Source organism: Tilletiaria anomala, assembly GCF_000711695.1.
Source record: "Tilletiaria anomala UBC 951 chromosome Unknown K437scaffold_109, whole genome shotgun sequence".
NCBI lineage: Eukaryota > Fungi > Basidiomycota > Exobasidiomycetes > Georgefischeriales > Tilletiariaceae > Tilletiaria > Tilletiaria anomala.
The window spans coordinates 43,061-62,897 of NW_013546913.1; the positions used below are offsets into that span (position 1 = coordinate 43,061).

The window sequence follows — 19,837 nt, forward strand, 5'->3', positions numbered from 1 at the left end:
TGAAGAAAGATCCTGGTAGCGACACCATACGACGTGTGTTCGAGACCGAGGCCAATGGAACTCATTTCCCGGAGCTAAGGCGCAACCTCTCCCAGCCTATCATTCCTCTGCCTACAGTGCCCATCATTCAACTCCTAGCACTTTGGAGTGGTGATGTCAAGGTGTCTACTGCGACATACTGTTCATGGCTGACACGCCAACCTGCCGATTTTTAAGTGGCCGTAATTTACTGTTCGATATGCCTTGACTTGACCGCATGTGCGATGATCTTCATTACCCACCACCAAGAATGCATTAGCATGCCATCGCTCAACTATATTAATCTCGCCATTGGTCTGGTCTTGGTGGGAATGTCGCAGGAAACCCTTACAGTCGCATGTGCAAGCATCAAAAGGCGGCAAACGATAGCAAAAAGAACCAGGGGTACATCCTGTACATCATGATGGTTTCATCATCCATCTCTCCGGCCGCCATCCTTTTGTACGGCTGGAGCGCAAAATACCCCCTGCACTTGGTTGTCCAGAACCCCTGTGTCGTCATCGGCGGATTCGGAGGCATTGGCCTTTTCTTGAGCATCCAGGGCGTGAGTCTCCATCTCGGCTGGTCGCAGCCTCCTCAAACTCTCCTAATGGTGAGATACTTCGTCATTTCCTCGGCACATTGCGGAGTGTTACCCACTCATCGCCAGCTCCTGCATCGCCTAGACAGCCTTTTACCTCTCCTTCCTTGTCTTCGAATTTCAGCTCTTAATGTAAGACATGCACAAAAGCTTCAATCTCACATGGGCAACTCGCTGTGGGATTGGTGTCAGCTATTGTCGGCACCCCCGCATCTTTCAACCCCTACAAATACGGACCAAAGTTGCGTGCAGGACCAAGCTATGTGCGAAACAATGGTCTACAACTCATCGCTGGAGGCGCGCCTGCCAAATGGTCTAGCCTTCTCGACGTATTCCATCACTCTGGCCTTTATCTCTACATCAATGTACTCTAATTATATTTCTTATTCTTCCATTACTGTTGCTATAGCCATGTTATGCCACTGCAGAGCCGCTAAGGCGTCAGCTCAGCTTCTCGCCAATATCTCTGTACTCGCGATCCCATAGGCCGGCTTTGGCAACATCCATCTTCACAATGCCTCCTTCTCCTTCGCCCTTGGTTCTCCTCGCGTGGCCCTGCTTCGCAAAGGCATTGCGCATGTGCTCGACATACACCTCTGGCACCTCGAGCGCCGCAAAGTGCCCACCTTTGCTCGCTTTTGCTGCCCAGACGAGGTTGCCGGTCCCTGCAACCCACAATGCTGGTGTGCTGGCAAGCTCGCGTGGGAACTCTGTGAACCCAAAGGGCACACGAATGAATTGTTGCGGGTCCATGACGATGTCGGGCAGGAAGGCGTTGACCGTGTACAGCAGGAAGGAAGTGCCGATCGAGCGCGTGAGCCAGAACATGGATACGTTCGTCAGAAGAGCTTTGACTGTTAGCGTTTTGCTCTCTCCAGGTGTGAGCGGCGGAAGTGGGTCTTGAAGGAAGGCTCCGATCCAGCCTAGCATACCAAGAGGAGAGTCTGTGAGTGCAGTGAGAAGCTGCGCAGGTCGCCAATGCTGAACGTGGTAGTACGCCATGGAAGCTTGAAAAGATTCCGTCTGCGAATCAGAACGAAAGCCATTATTAGTTCATCACTTTCGGCATGAAAGAGGCGCGGCGGTCTTGGAGCATACCTTCGCGATCGACTTGCGAGCCTCCTCTCCTAGGAAATTCGCTAGCCACTTTTTCATGCCCATTGGGATGGAGAGATAGGCGTTGTACGCTGTCCCGCCAATGAGTCCGCTTGGCCGGGCAGGGCAAAAATTCAAGTGCACTGCCCGTGCTCTCGACCCGTTGACGTTTGCAATAGCGCGAGAAACAGCCGAACCCCAATCGCCTCCTTGAACACCATAGCCTTTCCATGGTGACCCAGACTTAGCGATGGACTCGGCCGAGGAAGCTGAGCCACCATAGCCAAGCGCGATCATCAGAGCATTGATGATGCGAGCGTATCCGTGTACGTCACCAATCATCCTTGCTCCTGTTGGAGGTGGTGAGCTGAAGAGAAACCCCGGCAGGGAGGGAATGACAACGTGGAATGCGGGGTCATCGGGATTCTCTGCAAGTTCATGAGGAATTAGCGCTTCATTCATGCGGCTCACAACAACGTCCAAGGACACGATATTCTATTAAGCTCACCTGGCTCGACAAGCCCATCAACTGAAGGGTAAAATTCATGGAACGCGCCAGGCCACCCGTGCAGCAGCAAGAGCGGGATAGCATCTTTCCTTGAGCTGCGAACATATACAAAGTGCAGCTGCTTGCACCAGTCGACTTCGGCGACGAAATGGGGATACTTGTTCATCTCATCGATCATGCCTTTGAGCGTGAATTCGTTTTCATTGAGCCAGAAATTCTCGACTACGTTCTGGATCCATGCTGGCGTCGGAGTCAGCTGGGCGCTGCGAGGGTCCTGAGGTAGCAGTTGCTCTTGCGCGTAGCGGGGATTCTTCAGGCGACTGACCAAATCCTGGAGCTCAGAGTCGGGGAACGACACTTTGAAAGGTAGGATGGAGGCCACGGTGGGCACTGGGTCCGCAAGCGCGGCTTCTGTGGTGTATAATGATGACGACATTGCTGCTTTCAGACGGTCTTTGGCGGGTACGGGTCGAAGCAGTTGAGCTCGACGGCAAAGAAGTGAGAACCAGAAACAGCTTATGCCAACACCGATATTTCAAAAGGTTCATCCAAACTCAAAGATTCAAAGGCTCGGGCCGGTGTCGCTTCTGTGGCCGGTCCAATTAAATATATAGCCTCGCTTGTGCAGATCCGGTTGTAGGTACAGCGGGTACTCCCGGATGCTAGAGGTTGGAACGCTAAAAATATGAGTCACTGTGGCAATTGTTGGACGTCTATATCGCTTACCACCGTATGTAACCATCACACCTCGTGCGTATCGACGACATAGAAGAGGATATATCGGCGATGGCGGCGTACCTCGTGACGTCAAATCGACCATGCATCTTCGCTGGACTGAATTAGTACAAGTATATATGTGGATGATCCAAGCGTTCGATATCGGGAGCTGCCGGCCGGCACAAGCCGAGTGTTTCATGCTCATTCTTGATTTCATGCCAGCACTCAGCGCTTAGTGATCGGTGCTGCACTCGTCACACGTCTACGCGACGCTGGACCTGTTGATGGAACGATGATGTGAGTTGGGATTTACATGGGGCTGTCTGGGGGTAATCTCATGATGATGTACTAGGCTTCGACTTCCACGTTTGGTGACCAGTCGCTGGCGGCTGGTCGCCGACAGTATCGGTCATAACGCTTGGTTAGAACTGGCAAAATGAACATTTTGCCAACCCTTAGCTCAGTTTCAACATTTCGGTACTTGTATTTTGAAAACTGGCCAACAATATTTGGACAATTCCCATATATTTTATATCGTCGCAAGAGGACACCCGTGTTCACCAAAGATTTCATCAGCGCATTAACTCCGGCAGGCTACTGTGCAACCTCAGTCGAATTACGGATATCAAGACAAGTGTCAACGCAAAGTGCAAATGTGCACAGCCCACTTGCTAGAGCGTTGCGCCTAACAGAGAACAAAGTGCGACTCTTGCCCGCAGCCTTCTGCTGACAGGTGTAAAGATGCAAAGGTTCTCCCATGCAAAGGTGGTGTATCTTCGTTTTGCTCCTCACCACCAGCTGCTCCATGCTTGGTGCAGCGCTGACGGGGGCTGGCACTGACGAGAACGCCGAAAACAGGATGCTTTGGGCAGGATTGCAAGTCTTAAATTCGGCGTTCGATATTGAAGACATAGGCCATGCAGACCACAGAAAAACATCCTCGATTCATTCCTGTCCTGCGGGCCTGAACTCATTCTTGGTGTTTCGTTCGCCAATGAAACAAGGTGAATAAACGCATTTATGTTATTTGATACTTTTGCTTCTCAGATTTGAGCTTGTGCCCTTCAATCGTACCCCAAGCAGCAACATCGTGCCGTTGAAAGAGTCATTTCTACTTGATATATATCCTCAGTCATCTACCAAGCTGCCCCCAACCTCATACTTCCTTAAGCATTGCCACAGTCGCAAAGTCTGCAGCCCACTCGCAGTTTTTCGTCCCAGCATATTTTGGCGCCCAACTTGGAGAGGATGGGTTACACGCTGCGCGCTTGCCTTCTCCTGCTCGTGCGACTCGCCATTCTTTGTCTAGACAGTTTGATTAGCACTGCACTTCACCGGACAAATGTGTGCGTTGTTGAAGGCAGTGAGTGCACCACGAAGATTGAGGGCTTAGCCACTCGGAGAGCTCTATGCAACAAGCCTTGCTCCATCCGTTCGGTCCGCTTTGCCTCTCATCCGACACTCCTATCGTGCAATCAAGAATGGTACGAAGGTGAAGATCCAAACACAAGTCCTTTCTTCTACAAGTGTTCCACTGACCATACTTAAGCTTCGGCCGTTCGCAGCCCCAATTGGAACACATCAAATCCGCCACGGATGCCTCACTGATTGGAAGCGCCCAACAGACGCGACTGGTTTCAGTGAGTAACGTACTCTGTGTAATACAAACTACGATTGCTCAACACCCACGGTTTGACCTGCTAATAGGCTGTCAGATCATCACGGTCCGCCTACAGTACATAGAGACGACTCAGAACACGCGCTTTGAGTATTTCATTAAAGGTCGGCTTCAGAGATCCCGATTCGAAAGTGTGCTTGGCGCACATGTCATCTTCATCGCAGATGGTGACATCTGGCAGACGCAGCACAAGCGTGACTCTCAGATCTTCAGCGCGTCACAACTTCGAACCAGGGTCCAGACAGCCGTTCATGAAGAGACCAGGAAGGAAATCAGCATCATGAGCGAGGCTGCTGCTCGCGGATATGCCAGCGAGAGGAACCAACCCGTGCTGCCAGAGCTATTCTTCCGCTTCACACACTCTGCCTTAGCAAAATCTCCTTCTCTCGGGACTTTAAGTGCCTCAGATCCTCGATTTCCTGCTTCGATGAATCCGTTCCATTCGCCAACGCCTTCCATCTTGCACATGGGGTTCTCAATGAGCCCTTCGCGCTGCCGCTCTTCAAGCTGAACTAGTTTCTTGCTTCACAAGGAAAGGACATAAAGACAGCGATCGGGCACATTCACAAGACGGGTGAGGACATCATTGAAGGAACGCTTGCAAGGGCGCATGAGTGTTGATGCCGCAAATGGCCCCACGCATCAGCCAGCGCAAAGTCGCAAAAGGACGGAAGGGACCTGGAGCTGTTCATGGATCTGGCAAAGGACCCTCAACCTCGTTCTGACCTTTTTGATTGCAGGTAAGGCTGCTGTGCGGATAGGTCGACGAAGTGTTCCAGCCGCTGACTTTACTCCCAGATCGAAGGCCGCGAAACCACGGCACAGTCGCTCAGCCTGCTTTTCTACGAGCTTCTCCGGCTTCCTTGGCATATCAAAGGAATCATCAAGGACGTCGCCTCCCTCGACAATAACGGAAGCGAAACGGCTCTTCTCGAGTTCGATCACATTATGGACCTTCTGTAGACGCTCACATGCATCGTCGAGGCTATCCAGCTGCACGCTGCCGTGCCGAAAGTTTTTAGGTGACGAATGCATGGTTGCATGCTGGAACTACCTCACTGAACGCGCGGAATCTGCCGCCGATGAGATCAAGGCCGGCGAGCGGATTGCTTGAAGTAATTGTGTGCATGTGGCCAATCTCACTCTTCTACTCAGTAGTATTCGCAGCACTGAGCACACCTCTTCCTTTTTTTCTTGCAGATCGTGACTCGCAATACTAATATTTGGGGAACTGATGCATGCGAGTATAACCCATCTCGTTTCCTGCAGACCGATCCGACCAACGGTGCACATCAATTCGTGCAGTTGAACCAGTAGAGATTCCACGCGTTCAATGGTGGACCCCGGCTGTACCTTGCCGTGAACTTGGCCAGGTACGAGATCATGGCCATCTGCACCGCCGTCCTTCCGCGCTTCAAGGTCGACCGGGTGACCAAGGAGCTGGGGCAGACTGCCTCTTGGCCGCAGATGTACCTGAATTCAGTGACACTTCGTTGTGAAAGGCATCCCGCAACCGTCCGCTGCATCTACTGTATAGTATGGAGTTTCTCCAGCAGGTACTGCCTTGATTGTACTTCGCATTCGCATGAAACTTGGCCCGCGTAACTGGAAACGAGAGGAAAGATGACACCTCGTTTGATGGATATCGTGTTCGGTTCGACAGCTGTTTGCGGCTCCTAATAGATATTTACAAAGCGCGCTTAGATGTCGCTTCCTGCGCCGAGCGACTTGGTATAGAGCAGAGGAGGATTTGAATGATCTCTCTGCACCTGGGAACGTGGGTCTGGGGACGAGCGAAATGCGAAAGCGCTCAGAACTCAAGAGAACCAAAAGGACACCTATCTGGCCGAGGGTTGCGTGTGCACACAACCTTGTGCTCGGTGCTCACAGACACCAGGACGCGCGCGTCCCGCTTCTGCACCCCATGCTTGTTGCATTGGCGACTGGGGCAGTGTCCCCGCTGCTCTCAGTTGACCACAATCAGAAAGGTGGCATCATCATCGCATCCGCCAACATCTCACGCATCTACATCTCAGCATCTCCAAACCATCATCTTGTTTGCGTTTATCCATAGTGCATTTACGACATCTCGCATATTCTTCGCGCCCAGCGCTGCCTCGTTATACAATTGTCGAAGAGGTGACGCGGCATCATGCTCAAAGTGCCCACGTCGACCAAGCTGCTTCGCGGAGCAACCGCCTTGCGGGGCGCCAGTACGACGCTGCCGTTGCGGCCAGCTACGCTGCTGACTGCAAACATCTCATCCGCTTCCCCCTTGACAGTCTCCAGCGTCAGCATCCACCGCATTGCAGCAGCTCTTCCATCTCAGCTGGCTCTCCTGTCCCTTGGCGGGCAACGACATGTCACCACTGCCCCTGCATCAAAGCTGATAAAGAGCACAGCCGGCACCAAAACGAAGAGCGCGCCCAAGTCGACGGCTAAGCCCAAGGAGCAGGGCAAGCCCAAGGAGCAGGGAAAGCCCAAGGAGCAGGGAAAGACTAAGGAACAGGGCAAGCCCAAGGCGAAGAAGGCGCCCCAGCCCAAGCTCAAGCCATGGGAGGCTCTTGGACCGGATGGCAAGAAGCGTGAGTACCTATCCTCTTTCGCAGCGCTCAAGCCTGCGCTAGACTGTGCGCCGACTCGTATGACTTTGCCCTGACATTCACGCACATCCATATCTCATAGTTCCCCTGCCATTTGCAAACAAGCCCACGAAGAAGAGTGCTTTCCTGTACTACATGGGTAAGCGTCTGCCAGAACTCAAAGACCAATTCCTCGCGCCCAGCGTCAAGGACCCGAGCAAGAAGGTGGTGGACATCGGCAAGCTTGCTACCCAAGTTGGTAGCGAATGGCGAAGTCTGAGCGAGAGCGATAAGGAGGTACGTCTACACATTAACGTGTGTTCGCGAAGCACGGGCTGATCATGTTCTCGCTCACCCGGTTGCGATCAGCCATACAACAAAAAAGCAGCGGCCGGCCTTAGCGAATACGAACAGAAGCTAGCTGAGTGGAAGAAGCAGTTGAGCCCCGAGGACATCCGTCGCCAAAACGCGTGGATCATGGCCCAAAGGCGCAAAGGCAAGAAGGGCACTGCTCTCTTGAGGGATCAGCAAAAGCCCAAGAGGCCATTGAGCGCGTTCTTCGAGTTCATGATGGAGTACAGGGCTCAGCAGGGCGGGGCCGGCTCGGTCGTCTCGGTCGCGAAAGAGGCCGGCGAGAAATGGAAGGCGATGAGCGCCGCGCAAAAGCAGGTGAGTCTGACGCATCGCAACTCGATCGCCCGATCTATTGGAATGCTCGCTATGAAAGCAATGGGACACGCGATATCTCCGGACCATGGCGAAATGCGCCGCATCTATGCTGACTTCTGCACGCCCTTTCATTTTCTTACCGCATTTCCCTCGGTAGCCATACGAGCAAAAGTCTCAAGGAGCACAGGAGCAGTACAAGCGCGACCTCAAGACATACCAGGAGGCGGCGTGATCAACGCATGAACGTCTTGGGGGGTTTGATTGTTCACATCTATTATCCTACAAGCGCAATTGTACGTGCGACGTTTGCCATGAATGAAAACATCTATCTCTAAGGAGTTGGCAATGTGAATAAGGCACTTGGTAGGAGCCAGAAGCACCACACTGCGGACACGGTTGCAAATTGGTCGTCCGCGAAATCACAGTTACATCGCCAGCGAGGATTACCGGTGAGCTGTCCTATGGTACAGATTCCGCCGCAAAGAAAGACGAAGCGACCGCTGCCCAGACTACTATGTGTGCGCGCTTGGGACGATGCAATCCAGCCAGTCAGCAGCTGCCGCCTGCGCTTTGCAAAGTCTGGCAGGTCATTCAGGAGCCAAGCGGACTGGCGGACGGAAGAGGGACATGGAGATAGCCGAGACACGCGCGTATGGGAGGCTGCAGGTGCAGAGTTGTGGACCCGTCGTGCCTCTACAGGCTAATGGACGCGGCGTGCATGGCGTGGGGCGTCTTCTGCGTGTATCTGAGGCCAGCATGAGTCCCGTTGCTCCTTTTTGAGAAAGAAACTCTACATACAACCGAGAAGCATTCCAAGTAGCATGGGCAGTGCAAGTACCAGTGAGGCAATGTTGAGTTAACACCCAGCTTGGTCACGTGCAGCTCCAGTCAAAAAAGCTGAACGCGACGCGAACGTTAATCGCGGCTGGCTGGCGGAGGCGGCTGTTCTGTTCCGCCGACAGAGGACTGCCAGATAGAGCGCCGCAGAGACTGGCTGGCTGCTGATCTCACACTTCGTAGACTTGATCAACACTTCTGTCTGCACCCTCACGAACAGCTTCCTCCTCTCCAGACTTCACGTTTCCCACTTCTCCCTTCATAGACGACCGGAGAGCAAAGGATCGCGTTCACTGCAGTCGTACAAACTCTGCTCACCGCACGCGCGCATGTGATTCGTGTGCGAACCGGAATCGCATCGCCAGCCTGGTCCCGAACCGGCACGCTAAGGAAAGGTGAGTCACCGCTGTCCCTCCAGCGTAAGGCGCGCCTTTGTAGCGCAGTCAGAAGGATGTCCCAATCCCAACCAGAGCACCTGGCACCCCCGTGGTCGCGCATATCGCGTCTACCGCCGAGCTCTTAGTGTCCTTTGGCTCTCGTCTGCCGATCGCAATCGGGGACACTCACTGCCTTGTAAGGAAACAGCTCGTGCTGATTAGACTTTCTTTCTTTTACGCGCGATTTTCCCGCGCGTCTCTCCGCTTTCTTTTTTACGCCTCCACCACACGATCATCGCGAACCCACTCATACCACCCATCTGCATTTTCTATAACACCTTACTCCATTCATCACATCCCGGCGCCGCTCATCCTGCCCTCATACACCCTGTTCATGCATCCATCTCGACGCGCTTCCCTATCGCACGTACACCACCTGACACCCTCTCTGGTCACGTCCTTTTGACGCGTGCTAAACGCCCTCGCACGTCTCGCGACGACCGCCTACGACCGGAACGCGTGACACGTGCCCGACCCGTGGACGCCTCCTACGCGCCGTCTCTACATCACGTATTACACGCGCTGGCTCGCGTTTCTACTTCATGTATAACCATAGTAGCCTGATTCGGTCGTAGCTAGCTCGCTGATCCAACCGAAATGGTGCGTAATCGTGGCGCATATGTGACTTGTCTGCATCGCGCGTTAGCACGTGCGCTCTACCCATCCACGCGACTCGATCTCTAACGCGCACTTTCCATCATTTTACGCGATACAGGCCTCACGGCCAACGACGCGCACCTCGAGCAGAGTGCGGGGCTTGGCGCCAGCCGACAGCACCGTCTCGGCAGCTGCCACCAAGCTCACGCGCAATGCAGCAGCGACTGCCAGTAAGGGTAAGGCCTCCCTGATTGAGCAAGCACCACATGGCAAAGCCGGGACCTCCAAGACGGCAGTCAGTGGCAGCTCAAGGACGGGTCTCACGATGAAGAGCGTGAACAACGCTGCTGGTGCCGCCGCGATCAAAGTCGGCCAGGAGCTGCACGACATCACCAACAACGACCGCTCATCCCGTTCCGGCTCTGCCAGCACCCATGGGTCCCAGCAGGAAGGCAAGGGCAAGGCGACTGCTGCGTCAAGCGTCGTGACAAAGCGCATCGGTGCTACGGGTACCACCGCTACAACGCGTGACGCGACTAGCACACGCAACTGTGCGACCGGCGTCCGGCGACCAGCAACGTCAAACACCGTCAACAGCACCGTCGCTCCCTCAGGCGCGACGCGCGCCGTTCGGTCAAGACGGGCTGTTGAGCCTGCTACGGCCAGGACGATGGTCAAGCCCGCCGCGCCAGGGCCATCGCGCCTCAAAGTGCCAGCCGGATCCGCGCTGCAAGCAGCGCAGCCGACGGCAAGCTCAGCCACCGCGACGACTGCCAAAGCAGATCAAACCGCCCAGCGGGGGCTGAAACGCCCGGGCAGCCAAAGCAGCTTGCGCGACGCAACGACCGACAAGCATGCTGTGGCTGCCAAGAAGGCAAAGGTCGAGAAGCCACCGAAAGACGCGGGCTGGGAGGACCTAGACAAGGATGACTTTGACGATCCTCTTATGGTCGCTGAGTACGTCAACGAGATCTTTGATTACATGAAGTCCCTCGAGGTACGTCCCGGTCATATTTATAACGCGTTTGACGACTTTCTCACATGCTGGACTCTTTCCTGCGTTCAGGTCAAGTGCCTGCCGAACGGTGATTACATCGATGGGCAGGAGGAGATCACCTGGGCACACCGCAGCATGCTGGTCGACTGGCTCATCAGCTTGCATTCCAAACTGCGTCTCGTCCCTGAGACCTTGTTTCTGGCCGTCAACATTGTCGACAGACTGCTTAGCGTGCGCCATGTCGGCCTCAGCAAGCTTCAGCTGGTCGGTTGCACGGCCATCTTCATCGCTGCCAAGTACGAAGAGGTCATGTGCCCCTCTGTCGAGAACTTCCCGTACTTGAGTGACTCGACGTATACCGAGTCAGAGATCCTTGCTGCAGAGCGATACGTTCTGCGTACACTCGACTTCAACTTGAGCTACGCGAACCCTATGAACTTCCTGCGTCGCATCTCCAAAGCGGACGACTACGACATTCAGACACGTACGGTCGCCAAGTATTTGTGAGTTGCTCGCGAGCGAAACGAGCTGTCTGCTTGACGGTGCATCGTGGCTGACATCCCATCACGTCTTTTATTCCGCCATGATAGCATGGAGATCGCAGCCGTCGACTACAGACTCATCGGTCATCCACCATCGGTCATCGCTGCAGCAGCTGTTTGGCTTTCACGCGAAGTGCTCGAGCGCGGCCGGTGGTCTCCCACACTGATCCACTACTCGTCCTTCTCCGAGGAAGAGCTGCTCAGCACCGCGGAAATCATGCTAGACTACTGCCTGCGGCCCTCGACCCGCCACCCGCATTTCCAGAAGAAGTACTCGGGCAAGAAGTTCATGCGTGCCGGTCCTTACGTGCTCGACTGGGCACGGCGCAACTTTGGCGATAACAGCATTCACGACGACGGCGAGCCGACCGCAGGCATCGCCCCCACCGTCGACCTCTTCGCGTTCGTCAAAGCTAGAGCGGAACGGGACCATTCGTGTGGACCCGTACCCAAGCGGCCGGATGACAAGACGCTGAAGGAGATCTTTGGTATCCTCGCCGTGCAGCGTGCGATGGACCTCCATGCCGATGGAGACGAGCTTGCGAACGACAAGGCCGATGACGAGCTCAATTACGGCTCAGGCGAGGAGGAAGACGAGGTTATCAACCACGGTAATCATGAGGGCGAGGAAGAGGAAGAGGAATGGTGATTCAAGATCATGGACGGCGTGCACAGCTGGATGTATCTCGTTTTCGCGATGCCGCGCCGGCCCGGCTCTTGTCTGCACCTGCCACTCGCACGTCAGGCACACAGCCCCATGGCGATATGCCATATTCAACAGATCGAACCATAAGAACAAGGCAAGCTTTGCATTTACCCCAATCACTCCAACTTGTGGCACAACACGCAAGTGTACATTAGTCAGCATCAAAGCAAAAGGATTTCTTCAAAGCTCGCAGGAAAGAGTAGAGTAGGTGACTGCATGATGTGGTTGGGCATGCGTGTCATGGTATTGAACTTGAAGGGGAAATGTCTAAGAATACAAGTGTGCCGTGCCGAGCGAGCAAGCGAATGGCGCATACACTTCAAAAGATGTCCGCGCATGTGACGAGATCACATTAAAGGGGGAAGACCAGTATTGGATCCTCCGCGATTGAAGATAATGTCCTTGAGCACCTGATGGATTAAGCCATGCTGCGCCTCGGACGCCAGCTTGGCAGCGTCCTTAGCAGCCTTGCTGAGCGCCGTGTCGTCATCCCGTTTGTGAAGCTCCTGCATCGCCGCTGCAATTTTCGGATGCAGATCGCCATCTTGAAACTGGCTGGCATCTGCTTCCTTTGACGCTGCTGCTTGCTCGCCGGCGGCGTCAGCTTGCGCGCCTGGAATAGAGGTCGCGGCCGCGTTACCCTTCTCAGCTTCCCCGCCTAACCCCCTCAATCCCCCCGCAGCACCTAGATCTGAGCCTCCCCAGCGTTCGATGATCCGGATGTCCAAGCTTGCGCCTTGGGAGACCGTATTGCTGCGACCTGTCAAGACCTTTTGCTGCGTCCGCGACAGCTTCTCCGCCAAGTCCTTCACTTGACCAGCCGTATAGCTGCGATTGACGATAAGCGGACTCTGAGAAAGCGTAGAAACCCAGTACTTGTTCCACAGCAGCGCGAGTAGCTTGTCGTCCAAGCTCGACTTGAAGATCTCCACTTGTAAGGGGTAGTACTGGTTGGCGTGTACGCCAAAGTCTTCAATTTTGTTGTATGGGATGTTCTGGTACTCGGACTCCTCCGCTGAGGTAGGTGACTTGTAATCTTCCGGAAAGGTTCGAAATGCACCAATGTCGACTTTGCCCGCTGATATTGTCCGGTTGGGATCAATCTAAGGTAGAAATTTCAGTTTAAACTATCTTTGTAAGAGGATCACTAGGAGCTACTCACCACAATAGCTACCCAAGGCTCCGAATACTTTTGGTTGAGCGATTGCGTGCTGACGTCGATTCCGGACAGCCAGCAGCCGTAACCAGGATGCGAATGATACCACCCAATGGCATTCTCCAAGCGATCGACCTGTCAATCATCGCAAGAGGTGAGCACTTTAATTGTCCAGAACATATCGACGGCGAAAATGCAGAACCATCACGCTCACATGTCTGCTGGCCTCGTTGTATTCGACCATATACTCGTACGCCTCTGCCTGCGCATTTACCCGCGTCTCTGTCCCCTGGACTGGCAACGCAAAAGAATCCATCACGTACATCGTCCGTGTCTCCACATCGACCTTGCCTTGCATCAAGCCCATGATTTCATATATCCCTCCCGACCTTGCGTGCATGACCATCTTGATCAGGGCGACTGCGGAGATGCGAATTTTCTGAAAGAAGTGCGGACTGCACCCAGCGTAGAAGAGCCAAGCCGGAGGTTAATAAGGACACTCAGAACATAGCTGCGGGATCACGGTGCATGCCACGCACTCTTGCTTCCAAGGCTTCCTTTCGTTGATCTCGCGCTGCTTCTCCGGATCGTAGTGGAAGATGGCATCAGAGGCATCGAGCGTGACCATGTCATTGTTCAGCTCAAAATTCTGCCTTGCCATCGTCTCTTGCGCCACGGCTGAGGTGCTCGCCTCCAAGGGGGGCATCTTGATGTGGTTTCGGTCTCCCGGGTGGAAGCAGGCTCTGTCCACAAGTCGGTACTTGATCGTGACCTTGACGGCGCAACTGTGAGCGGCTATCGCGTTGTACAGAGGTGCGATGTTCACCTTCTGACTTCGGCGATCCGATGGTGGCAGGCCATCAAGGGAAAGACGACGATCAAAGCTGATATCTATCACATCTGCATAGCTCCGAGTTAACAGTGACGTCTTCACACGGGCGCGTCAAATTTGGCACAGGAAGAGTCTCGTGTTTGGCGCCGAAGCACGGTTCATGCACAACGCAGTACTTACTATACATCGACATCCTAACTCATTTTTGCTCCTCTCAGCGTAGCCCGAGTATTACTTGGACGCACTCAACGTACGGTTTGACGTCTCTCGTCTTTGGGCGAGCAGCACGCTCCAGTTGCACGCCTTAGTGCTGCTCTCATGCAACGGCCGCTGCCATCTGGGTACAACATCAGAAGGATGTACTACGGAAAGCGAATAGCCTCACCGTACTAATCTTCTACTCGAGCCACCGGTCTTCCGTAGGGACTCAACGGGGGCGTTCGAAAGGCAAGCTGGCGACTTAAGACCACTTTGTATCTCGGACAAGTCGCTCCGAAGGCGTCATGTCGCTCATTGCCGACCCAGAGTGAGTACACGGTGCATCTCTTTCCTACTTTGCTAGGTGACTCTCATCGACCCTGTTACTTGCCTTCCTCAGCTACATGCTTTATTCGCTGCGGCTGGCATATCTACGGCGGGTCGATGATGCTTGCGGCCCTCGCATTATTTCCTTCCCTGATCTTGCACGCAAAGAGAAAGCCGTAGGTGGCTTCCAAGATTCCACAGTCACAGGAGAATACGGAGCCGCACATGGTGACGATCGCTCCGGGCCTGCGCGGGAGGGCAGGTCGCCAGCACTGTCCACGGGCCAAGTCCTACTAGCGCCAGACTCTCACGTCGTTATCGGGGAGTTAAATGATCCAGAGGCTTGGCCCGAGATTGATGCGACGCACTCGCCTCTGATTTCAACACCGTTGGCGGATTTTGCATCGCGGCATGGGGAACACAACAGAGGAGCATCTGGGTCCGGCGTCCTTTCCAAGCATAAGCCAGGAAGCCTTGGCTATACACAGACCATCTATGGCCCAGGAAGAAGTGGGGCCCTCGGCATGCGGGTCAGTGGAAAAAGAGCGAGCATGAAGATCACCAATTTGATCAGGAGCAAGTACGGTGGTCGCGGTTCCATTGAGGTGATTGCCGAGGATTCAAGCTTTCAGGAGAGGAGCGAGAGCAAGGATGCCCTTTCACCTCGAGAAGCCACACCATTAGCCTCGGGCCTGAATCAAGACGAACATCCTGCAGCTGCTGCACCAGAGCAAACAGGATGGAGAGGTGCGCTGCAAGAAAGGCTGCGGAAGCTTGCTACGGCTGCCACTGCTGAGCACCCTCCATCATCTGACGAGACCGCCCGATCGCTCGAAAGAGAAAAGCCGACGCCGCTCGCGGGCGCCACAGCGCCATCAGCGCAGACCCTAATGGCTCCTGCTCATAATGCGCAAAACTCTCCCTCACGGTCAGGCTCGAGCTCGGGCTCAGGCTCGTCCGGCCCAGTCGGGCCACCGCCCGCTCGCCCTGCCCGTAGAGTCTATGAGCCATCAGGACAACTGCGGCAGGTGCCGTCGTCCGAAGCTGGCCAGTTCGGACTGTCTAGTACCACAAGAGATACCGGTCGTCCGCGTAGCAGCAGTAGTAGTAGCAATGTCTCGGTGAGCAGCAGTGGCGCTGGCAGCATCCTCGTTCCTCTCGGGTCAGCCTCGTCGGATTTCGCGCCGATAACGAGCAGCAGCGACGGTTTCTCGGGGATCCCAAACATGCCCCCTAGTGAACAGAACAGCAAAGATCTGGCGGCAGATAGTGCAATGCGTACGCGTAGCTCCAGCGAAGGGGCAACCATGATGCCTCCAATCGTGGCATTCAATAATCTGGGCTTTAGCTCTCTTGAAGCAGTCGACCGTGGTGCCAAAAGCCGGGGCAATGATGAGCCTCAGGGGTTCATTGAAGAAGAAGGTTCCGTCCTAAACGCTACAGAAATGAAGTGGCAGATGGGCGCTCACAGCGGCGCAAAAGACTCAAACGTGCTGGCACCAAATCGATCACTGGAAACGAAGATCGAAAGAAGCCTTCTTACTCCGCCACAAGACTTCGGCTCGGAAAAGACGCCGATTACTGAGAAGCGCTTTTTCACGCCGATCACAGAAATGGACAAGCCATATTTCCCCTCGCCTCTGCATTCACACGAAGGCCACGCTGATATCAGCGAGTCCCCTGCGCTGCACCCGGTTGACTTGTCAGCTTTCACAGGGGACCCATCGGAAGACAAGATGCCTACAGCGATGCCGTCTCCGCGTATCCAAGTCTCGGAGATCGATCCAAGGGGCGATGGCGTACTTTCTTCCGAGCGTGTATCGGATCTGGGCTCTCCAGCTTCCTTGGGGGAAGACGCGTCGCTTCCGGATGTCGGCCAGGGAGAGTTACTGCCAGCCTCGCAGGCCTCATCTGGTAACATCTGTCCGTTCAGGCAACGCTTCGAAGGGGATAGTGAAGTGACAGCTTCAGATTCAGCGCTAGGGTTGGTCTTGCCACCCAAATTTGATACACATGCCGTCAGAAAGAATCGACTTGGTGCCCTGAATACGCTCTCACCTTCTCCGGCGCCTGCACCAAAAGATGCTGCAGGTAGCGAGGCCAATGTGAAAGGACAAGATACAGTACCAACGGGTGTGGCGCCGACGATTCCTGGGAGGATGCCAAAGAAAGTGGTCGATAATGACTGGTTCATGTCTCTCAGACGCGATCCTACAAAGGCGGCTTTCCCGCATACCCAAGTGAAGGTTGTCTCAGCGCTCACTGCAAAGCTGAAGAAACAGGACGCCGCTCCGGAAAATCCATTCGCGCCGTTCTATGCGGGCGTCGCTGCACGATCAGGTGGTGAACCCAGCATTGCGGTCGATGTGTATCTCCCCTTTGCTTCCACTGGTACCACGACTGCGTTGAGCAAACCTGCTACAAGCTCAGTTGAGGCTATCGATGTCAAGGCAAAGCGCATGAGAATGAATGTGCGCAAGGATGCGACGATGGAGGAGCTCATCGGGTTTGGCCTGTTTTGCCTTGTTGAACAAGGCTGGGGCCCAAGCTTGCACGAGGAGAGCGTGCCGGAAACGCAAAAGGGGTTTAAGCTGACGACAGTCGGCTGGGTCCTTCGTGTGGTAGAGGACGGAGAGGTGGACGATGATTACCCTGCCATCGATCGCACTCTAACGGTCGGTCGATTTGGAAACGATGAGTTTGCAATTGTGGAGGCCAACGAAACACAGAGTAAGTGTTCCGGCAGACAGCTTGGAGGGGCAAAGCTGCATGCTAATGGCCCCGGCTCTTGACAGTCAAACACAATCAGGCCGCATATAACAACATCAAGCGCCGTATCTCTCGGACCACCGGCACCAGCAAAATGGCAATGTCAGGTCTGGCGCCACTGAATGCTGACAGCCTTAATGCTTTGACGCCTCACTCTGTTCCAGTCAATGAAGACACTTCGGTCCTTGCATCATCAGCACAGGGAAGGAGCCTCAATGCTCCTATGAGCACGGGCGTCTTCTTGCGTGTGCTCGTCACACCAAATTCAGAGGTCCGCTACAAGACGACTCTGCAAGTGCCATCGGAGATGTACCTTGCGGATGTCCTCGAGATGATATGTCGCAAGCGACACCTGTCTTCCCCGGACGAGTGGGCGCTCATTGTACCGGACAAGGATATCATTGTCCCGCTTGACCGTACGGTAGAGAGCCTGCAAGGCACCCACGACCTCGCGCTCGTTCGTCGGTCCACGCTTGGCATGAAAGGAGTAGCGGGTGCACTGACCGGGCGAAGCACCAATCCGAACGCGTCCATCTTCAACAAGCGGCACTCGGAGCCTGCGCAACCGCGTTACAAAACCATGCAGGACATTGCCTCCGTATACAAGGTGAGTGGCGCCTTGCGCTTGTGACGACAAGGGCTTGGCTGATACTGCTCTGGCGAGCCGTCACAGTCCTGGACTGTCACACGAAAAACGCCGATATTCGTCAGCAGGCACGAGCAGCGCAGCCTGACGCTGGACGGCGACTGGATCCATATCATGCCGCTGGACGTGCGCGCGTTCCAGACGCGCGCAGCCTCGTTCCACGTCGGCTCGGTCACTGTGTGTGATATCTCAACGAAAGGTCCGCACATTTTCAAGCTGATCGTCCGGCGCGAGGTGCCAAGGGAGACGAAGCGGTACGACTTTGAGGCGGACAGCCCCAAACAGGCGGGCGAGATCGTTGGCGAGATCAAGGCACTCATGCGTCAGCATTCTGAAGAGCTCAAGCAGAGAGGATGAGCTATACAGCTCCCGGCTTGCGCCACTTGTGTATTTTTACATTCATACCCTTGCGCATTTGAATTGCTGCAGCATCTTTCACATTGTCTCTTTCATGATGGGCTGCACACCCTTGCGGCCGTCCAAACCAGGAAGTGCCTAACAAGTAACCGAAGCTTTGAGCTCGCGCTAGCTGGAGACACTTAACTCGCAATGCTGCCGACTGCCACAAAGGTCTGCGCAGTTTCAGCACTCTGCATCCTGCAACGGTACTCACCGCCAAGTCGTCCGGCCGTAAGCAGCAAATGTTACAAACACGCGCGCTGCGTAGCATTGACTTTTGCAGCAAGTGCAGCTGGAGATTATTGAGGATGCGCTGACGCTGGCACAGCCGGCATTCGGACCGACTCTGATCGCCGGAGCCGGTGACCGTGGCACCAAGAAAGCCACTCCCACCCTTTGGAGTTTTAAAGACCCTGCACTATTCAAGAGGAGAGTCTAGAAGGTTGCTTCCCAAGTGTAACCTGTTGCAGCAAGCCTCGATGCCTGGAATGATCGAGGTCTTGCATGCAAAGAGCAGTGAGAGCCCGCTTGGACGAAGAATCGAGGCCAATAACGTGTACATACATAGGGTGAGGGAAGTTCTCATCACGACGAGCCACACGACAGGACTACCGCTGCCTCCGAGCTCCGACTGTACACGCTGCACGATGGGCGCGCTATTCTGCTGCCGCTGAGCAGCCCGGGAACGTTCAACTGCATCAACACGCGCCTGCACCGCGAGTTGCTCAACGCATTTAGATTCCTTCGCGCGCCACGAGACGGCGAGCGTCGCCGTCCTCACCAACGATGGCGCCAACTTGATCGAGGAACATGGGCGCGCGCCGCTTACAGAGGGGGATATGCAGCAGCATAATCGGTGCGTCCTCTGGTGTGGCGGTACATTGTTGTAACTCTAATGCCGTTCATCGCATTGCCGCTGCCGACATCGCCACTATGCTCTGCCAGCGGCGAGGCGCTGGGCTTGATCGGTCCGTCGCGGCGCACGGACATCAACAAGCCCATCATCACATGAGCGCCAGCGGCAGCAGACGAAAAACACGAGATGCATGTGTAGCCAGCTACGAAAGTCTCATTTGCAAGGTGTCCGTCGCCCCTTTTACCTAGCCCCGTCAATGGTGACGCTCGGCAGTGAATGTGAAAGAAATGTGTTGAAGCACCGCGCTGACCGCTGGTTTGGCCCATCTCCTTGTGATGCGGTGCGCTCTCGGGCATCTTACAGGCCTTGCGTACGCGGGGCGCCTGAAATCGTCGCTGTTCGCGGACATCCCCATCGCCGAGATCATGCGGCGTTCGGCGTGGCGTGTCGGGCCTGGTCCGTGTCCCGGATGCTGTCCGACAGCGCCGAGCGTGCACATACGTTTGCGCCAGCAGGAGCGTCGGGCTCGATGATGGGGCACACAGCGCCTGCCGCGTGCGCTTGAGCTGATACTGACGGGGAACGTGATCGGCACACGGGGTGCGCAGCAGATCGACCTCGTCAGTGAGGTCGTGCCGACGGGGGTAGGGAGTGCACGGCAGCCGCAGAC

The 19,837-nt window shown here is 55.0% G+C and overlaps 9 protein-coding genes across 9 annotated transcripts; 7 read left to right on the forward strand and 2 right to left on the reverse strand.

Annotated features, from left to right (window-relative positions):
- Nucleotides 1-296: 296 nt before the first annotated feature.
- On the forward strand, nucleotides 297-908 carry K437DRAFT_14862 (uncharacterized protein). Its single transcript, XM_013385458.1, has 2 exons — nucleotides 297-631; nucleotides 705-908. Exons 1-2 carry the CDS (start codon nucleotides 377-379, stop codon nucleotides 753-755), a joined length of 306 nt encoding a protein of 101 aa, XP_013240912.1. The 5' UTR covers nucleotides 297-376; the 3' UTR covers nucleotides 756-908.
- A 152-nt stretch (nucleotides 909-1,060) lies between these two features.
- Nucleotides 1,061-2,658, reverse strand: K437DRAFT_264650 (alpha/beta-hydrolase; the record flags this gene model as incomplete). The annotated part of the gene is made up of 3 exons (XM_013385469.1): nucleotides 1,061-1,642; nucleotides 1,718-2,142; nucleotides 2,223-2,658. The coding sequence occupies 3 exons, from the start codon at nucleotides 2,656-2,658 to the stop codon at nucleotides 1,061-1,063; spliced, it is 1,443 nt and encodes a 480-aa protein (XP_013240923.1).
- Nucleotides 2,659-3,449: 791 nt separating this feature from the next.
- On the forward strand, nucleotides 3,450-4,094 carry K437DRAFT_259197 (uncharacterized protein). The gene has a single exon (XM_013385470.1). The coding sequence runs from the start codon at nucleotides 3,697-3,699 to the stop codon at nucleotides 3,949-3,951; it is 255 nt and encodes an 84-aa protein (XP_013240924.1). The 5' UTR covers nucleotides 3,450-3,696; the 3' UTR covers nucleotides 3,952-4,094.
- Nucleotides 3,862-5,452, forward strand: K437DRAFT_259198 (uncharacterized protein). The gene is made up of 6 exons (XM_013385471.1): nucleotides 3,862-3,943; nucleotides 4,023-4,431; nucleotides 4,505-4,579; nucleotides 4,647-5,191; nucleotides 5,264-5,357; nucleotides 5,416-5,452. The coding sequence occupies exons 2-4, from the start codon at nucleotides 4,188-4,190 to the stop codon at nucleotides 5,126-5,128; spliced, it is 801 nt and encodes a 266-aa protein (XP_013240925.1). The 5' UTR covers nucleotides 3,862-3,943; nucleotides 4,023-4,187; the 3' UTR covers nucleotides 5,129-5,191; nucleotides 5,264-5,357; nucleotides 5,416-5,452.
- A 483-nt stretch (nucleotides 5,453-5,935) lies between these two features.
- On the forward strand, nucleotides 5,936-6,405 carry K437DRAFT_259200 (uncharacterized protein). The gene has a single exon (XM_013385472.1). It carries the CDS (start codon nucleotides 6,001-6,003, stop codon nucleotides 6,220-6,222), a length of 222 nt encoding a protein of 73 aa, XP_013240926.1. The 5' UTR covers nucleotides 5,936-6,000; the 3' UTR covers nucleotides 6,223-6,405.
- A 652-nt stretch (nucleotides 6,406-7,057) lies between these two features.
- On the forward strand, nucleotides 7,058-8,251 carry K437DRAFT_15029 (HMG-box). The gene is made up of 4 exons (XM_013385459.1): nucleotides 7,058-7,206; nucleotides 7,303-7,496; nucleotides 7,569-7,868; nucleotides 8,026-8,251. Exons 1-4 carry the CDS (start codon nucleotides 7,191-7,193, stop codon nucleotides 8,098-8,100), a joined length of 585 nt encoding a protein of 194 aa, XP_013240913.1. The 5' UTR covers nucleotides 7,058-7,190; the 3' UTR covers nucleotides 8,101-8,251.
- A 1,198-nt stretch (nucleotides 8,252-9,449) lies between these two features.
- On the forward strand, nucleotides 9,450-12,174 carry K437DRAFT_250941 (uncharacterized protein). Its single transcript, XM_013385473.1, has 4 exons — nucleotides 9,450-9,742; nucleotides 9,858-10,736; nucleotides 10,806-11,239; nucleotides 11,327-12,174. The coding sequence occupies exons 1-4, from the start codon at nucleotides 9,740-9,742 to the stop codon at nucleotides 11,925-11,927; spliced, it is 1,917 nt and encodes a 638-aa protein (XP_013240927.1). The 5' UTR covers nucleotides 9,450-9,739; the 3' UTR covers nucleotides 11,928-12,174.
- Nucleotides 12,175-12,198: 24 nt separating this feature from the next.
- Nucleotides 12,199-14,027, reverse strand: K437DRAFT_291730 (Mov34-domain-containing protein). The gene is made up of 4 exons (XM_013385474.1): nucleotides 13,680-14,027; nucleotides 13,355-13,595; nucleotides 13,147-13,275; nucleotides 12,199-13,087 (listed from the first exon to the last, which is right to left on the reverse strand). The coding sequence occupies exons 1-4, from the start codon at nucleotides 13,844-13,846 to the stop codon at nucleotides 12,332-12,334; spliced, it is 1,293 nt and encodes a 430-aa protein (XP_013240928.1). The 5' UTR covers nucleotides 13,847-14,027; the 3' UTR covers nucleotides 12,199-12,331.
- A 188-nt stretch (nucleotides 14,028-14,215) lies between these two features.
- K437DRAFT_276122 (uncharacterized protein) lies at nucleotides 14,216-18,338 on the forward strand. Its single transcript, XM_013385475.1, has 4 exons — nucleotides 14,216-14,498; nucleotides 14,571-17,227; nucleotides 17,293-17,873; nucleotides 17,940-18,338. The coding sequence occupies exons 1-4, from the start codon at nucleotides 14,476-14,478 to the stop codon at nucleotides 18,267-18,269; spliced, it is 3,591 nt and encodes a 1,196-aa protein (XP_013240929.1). The 5' UTR covers nucleotides 14,216-14,475; the 3' UTR covers nucleotides 18,270-18,338.
- The last annotated feature ends 1,499 nt before the right edge of the window (nucleotides 18,339-19,837 follow it).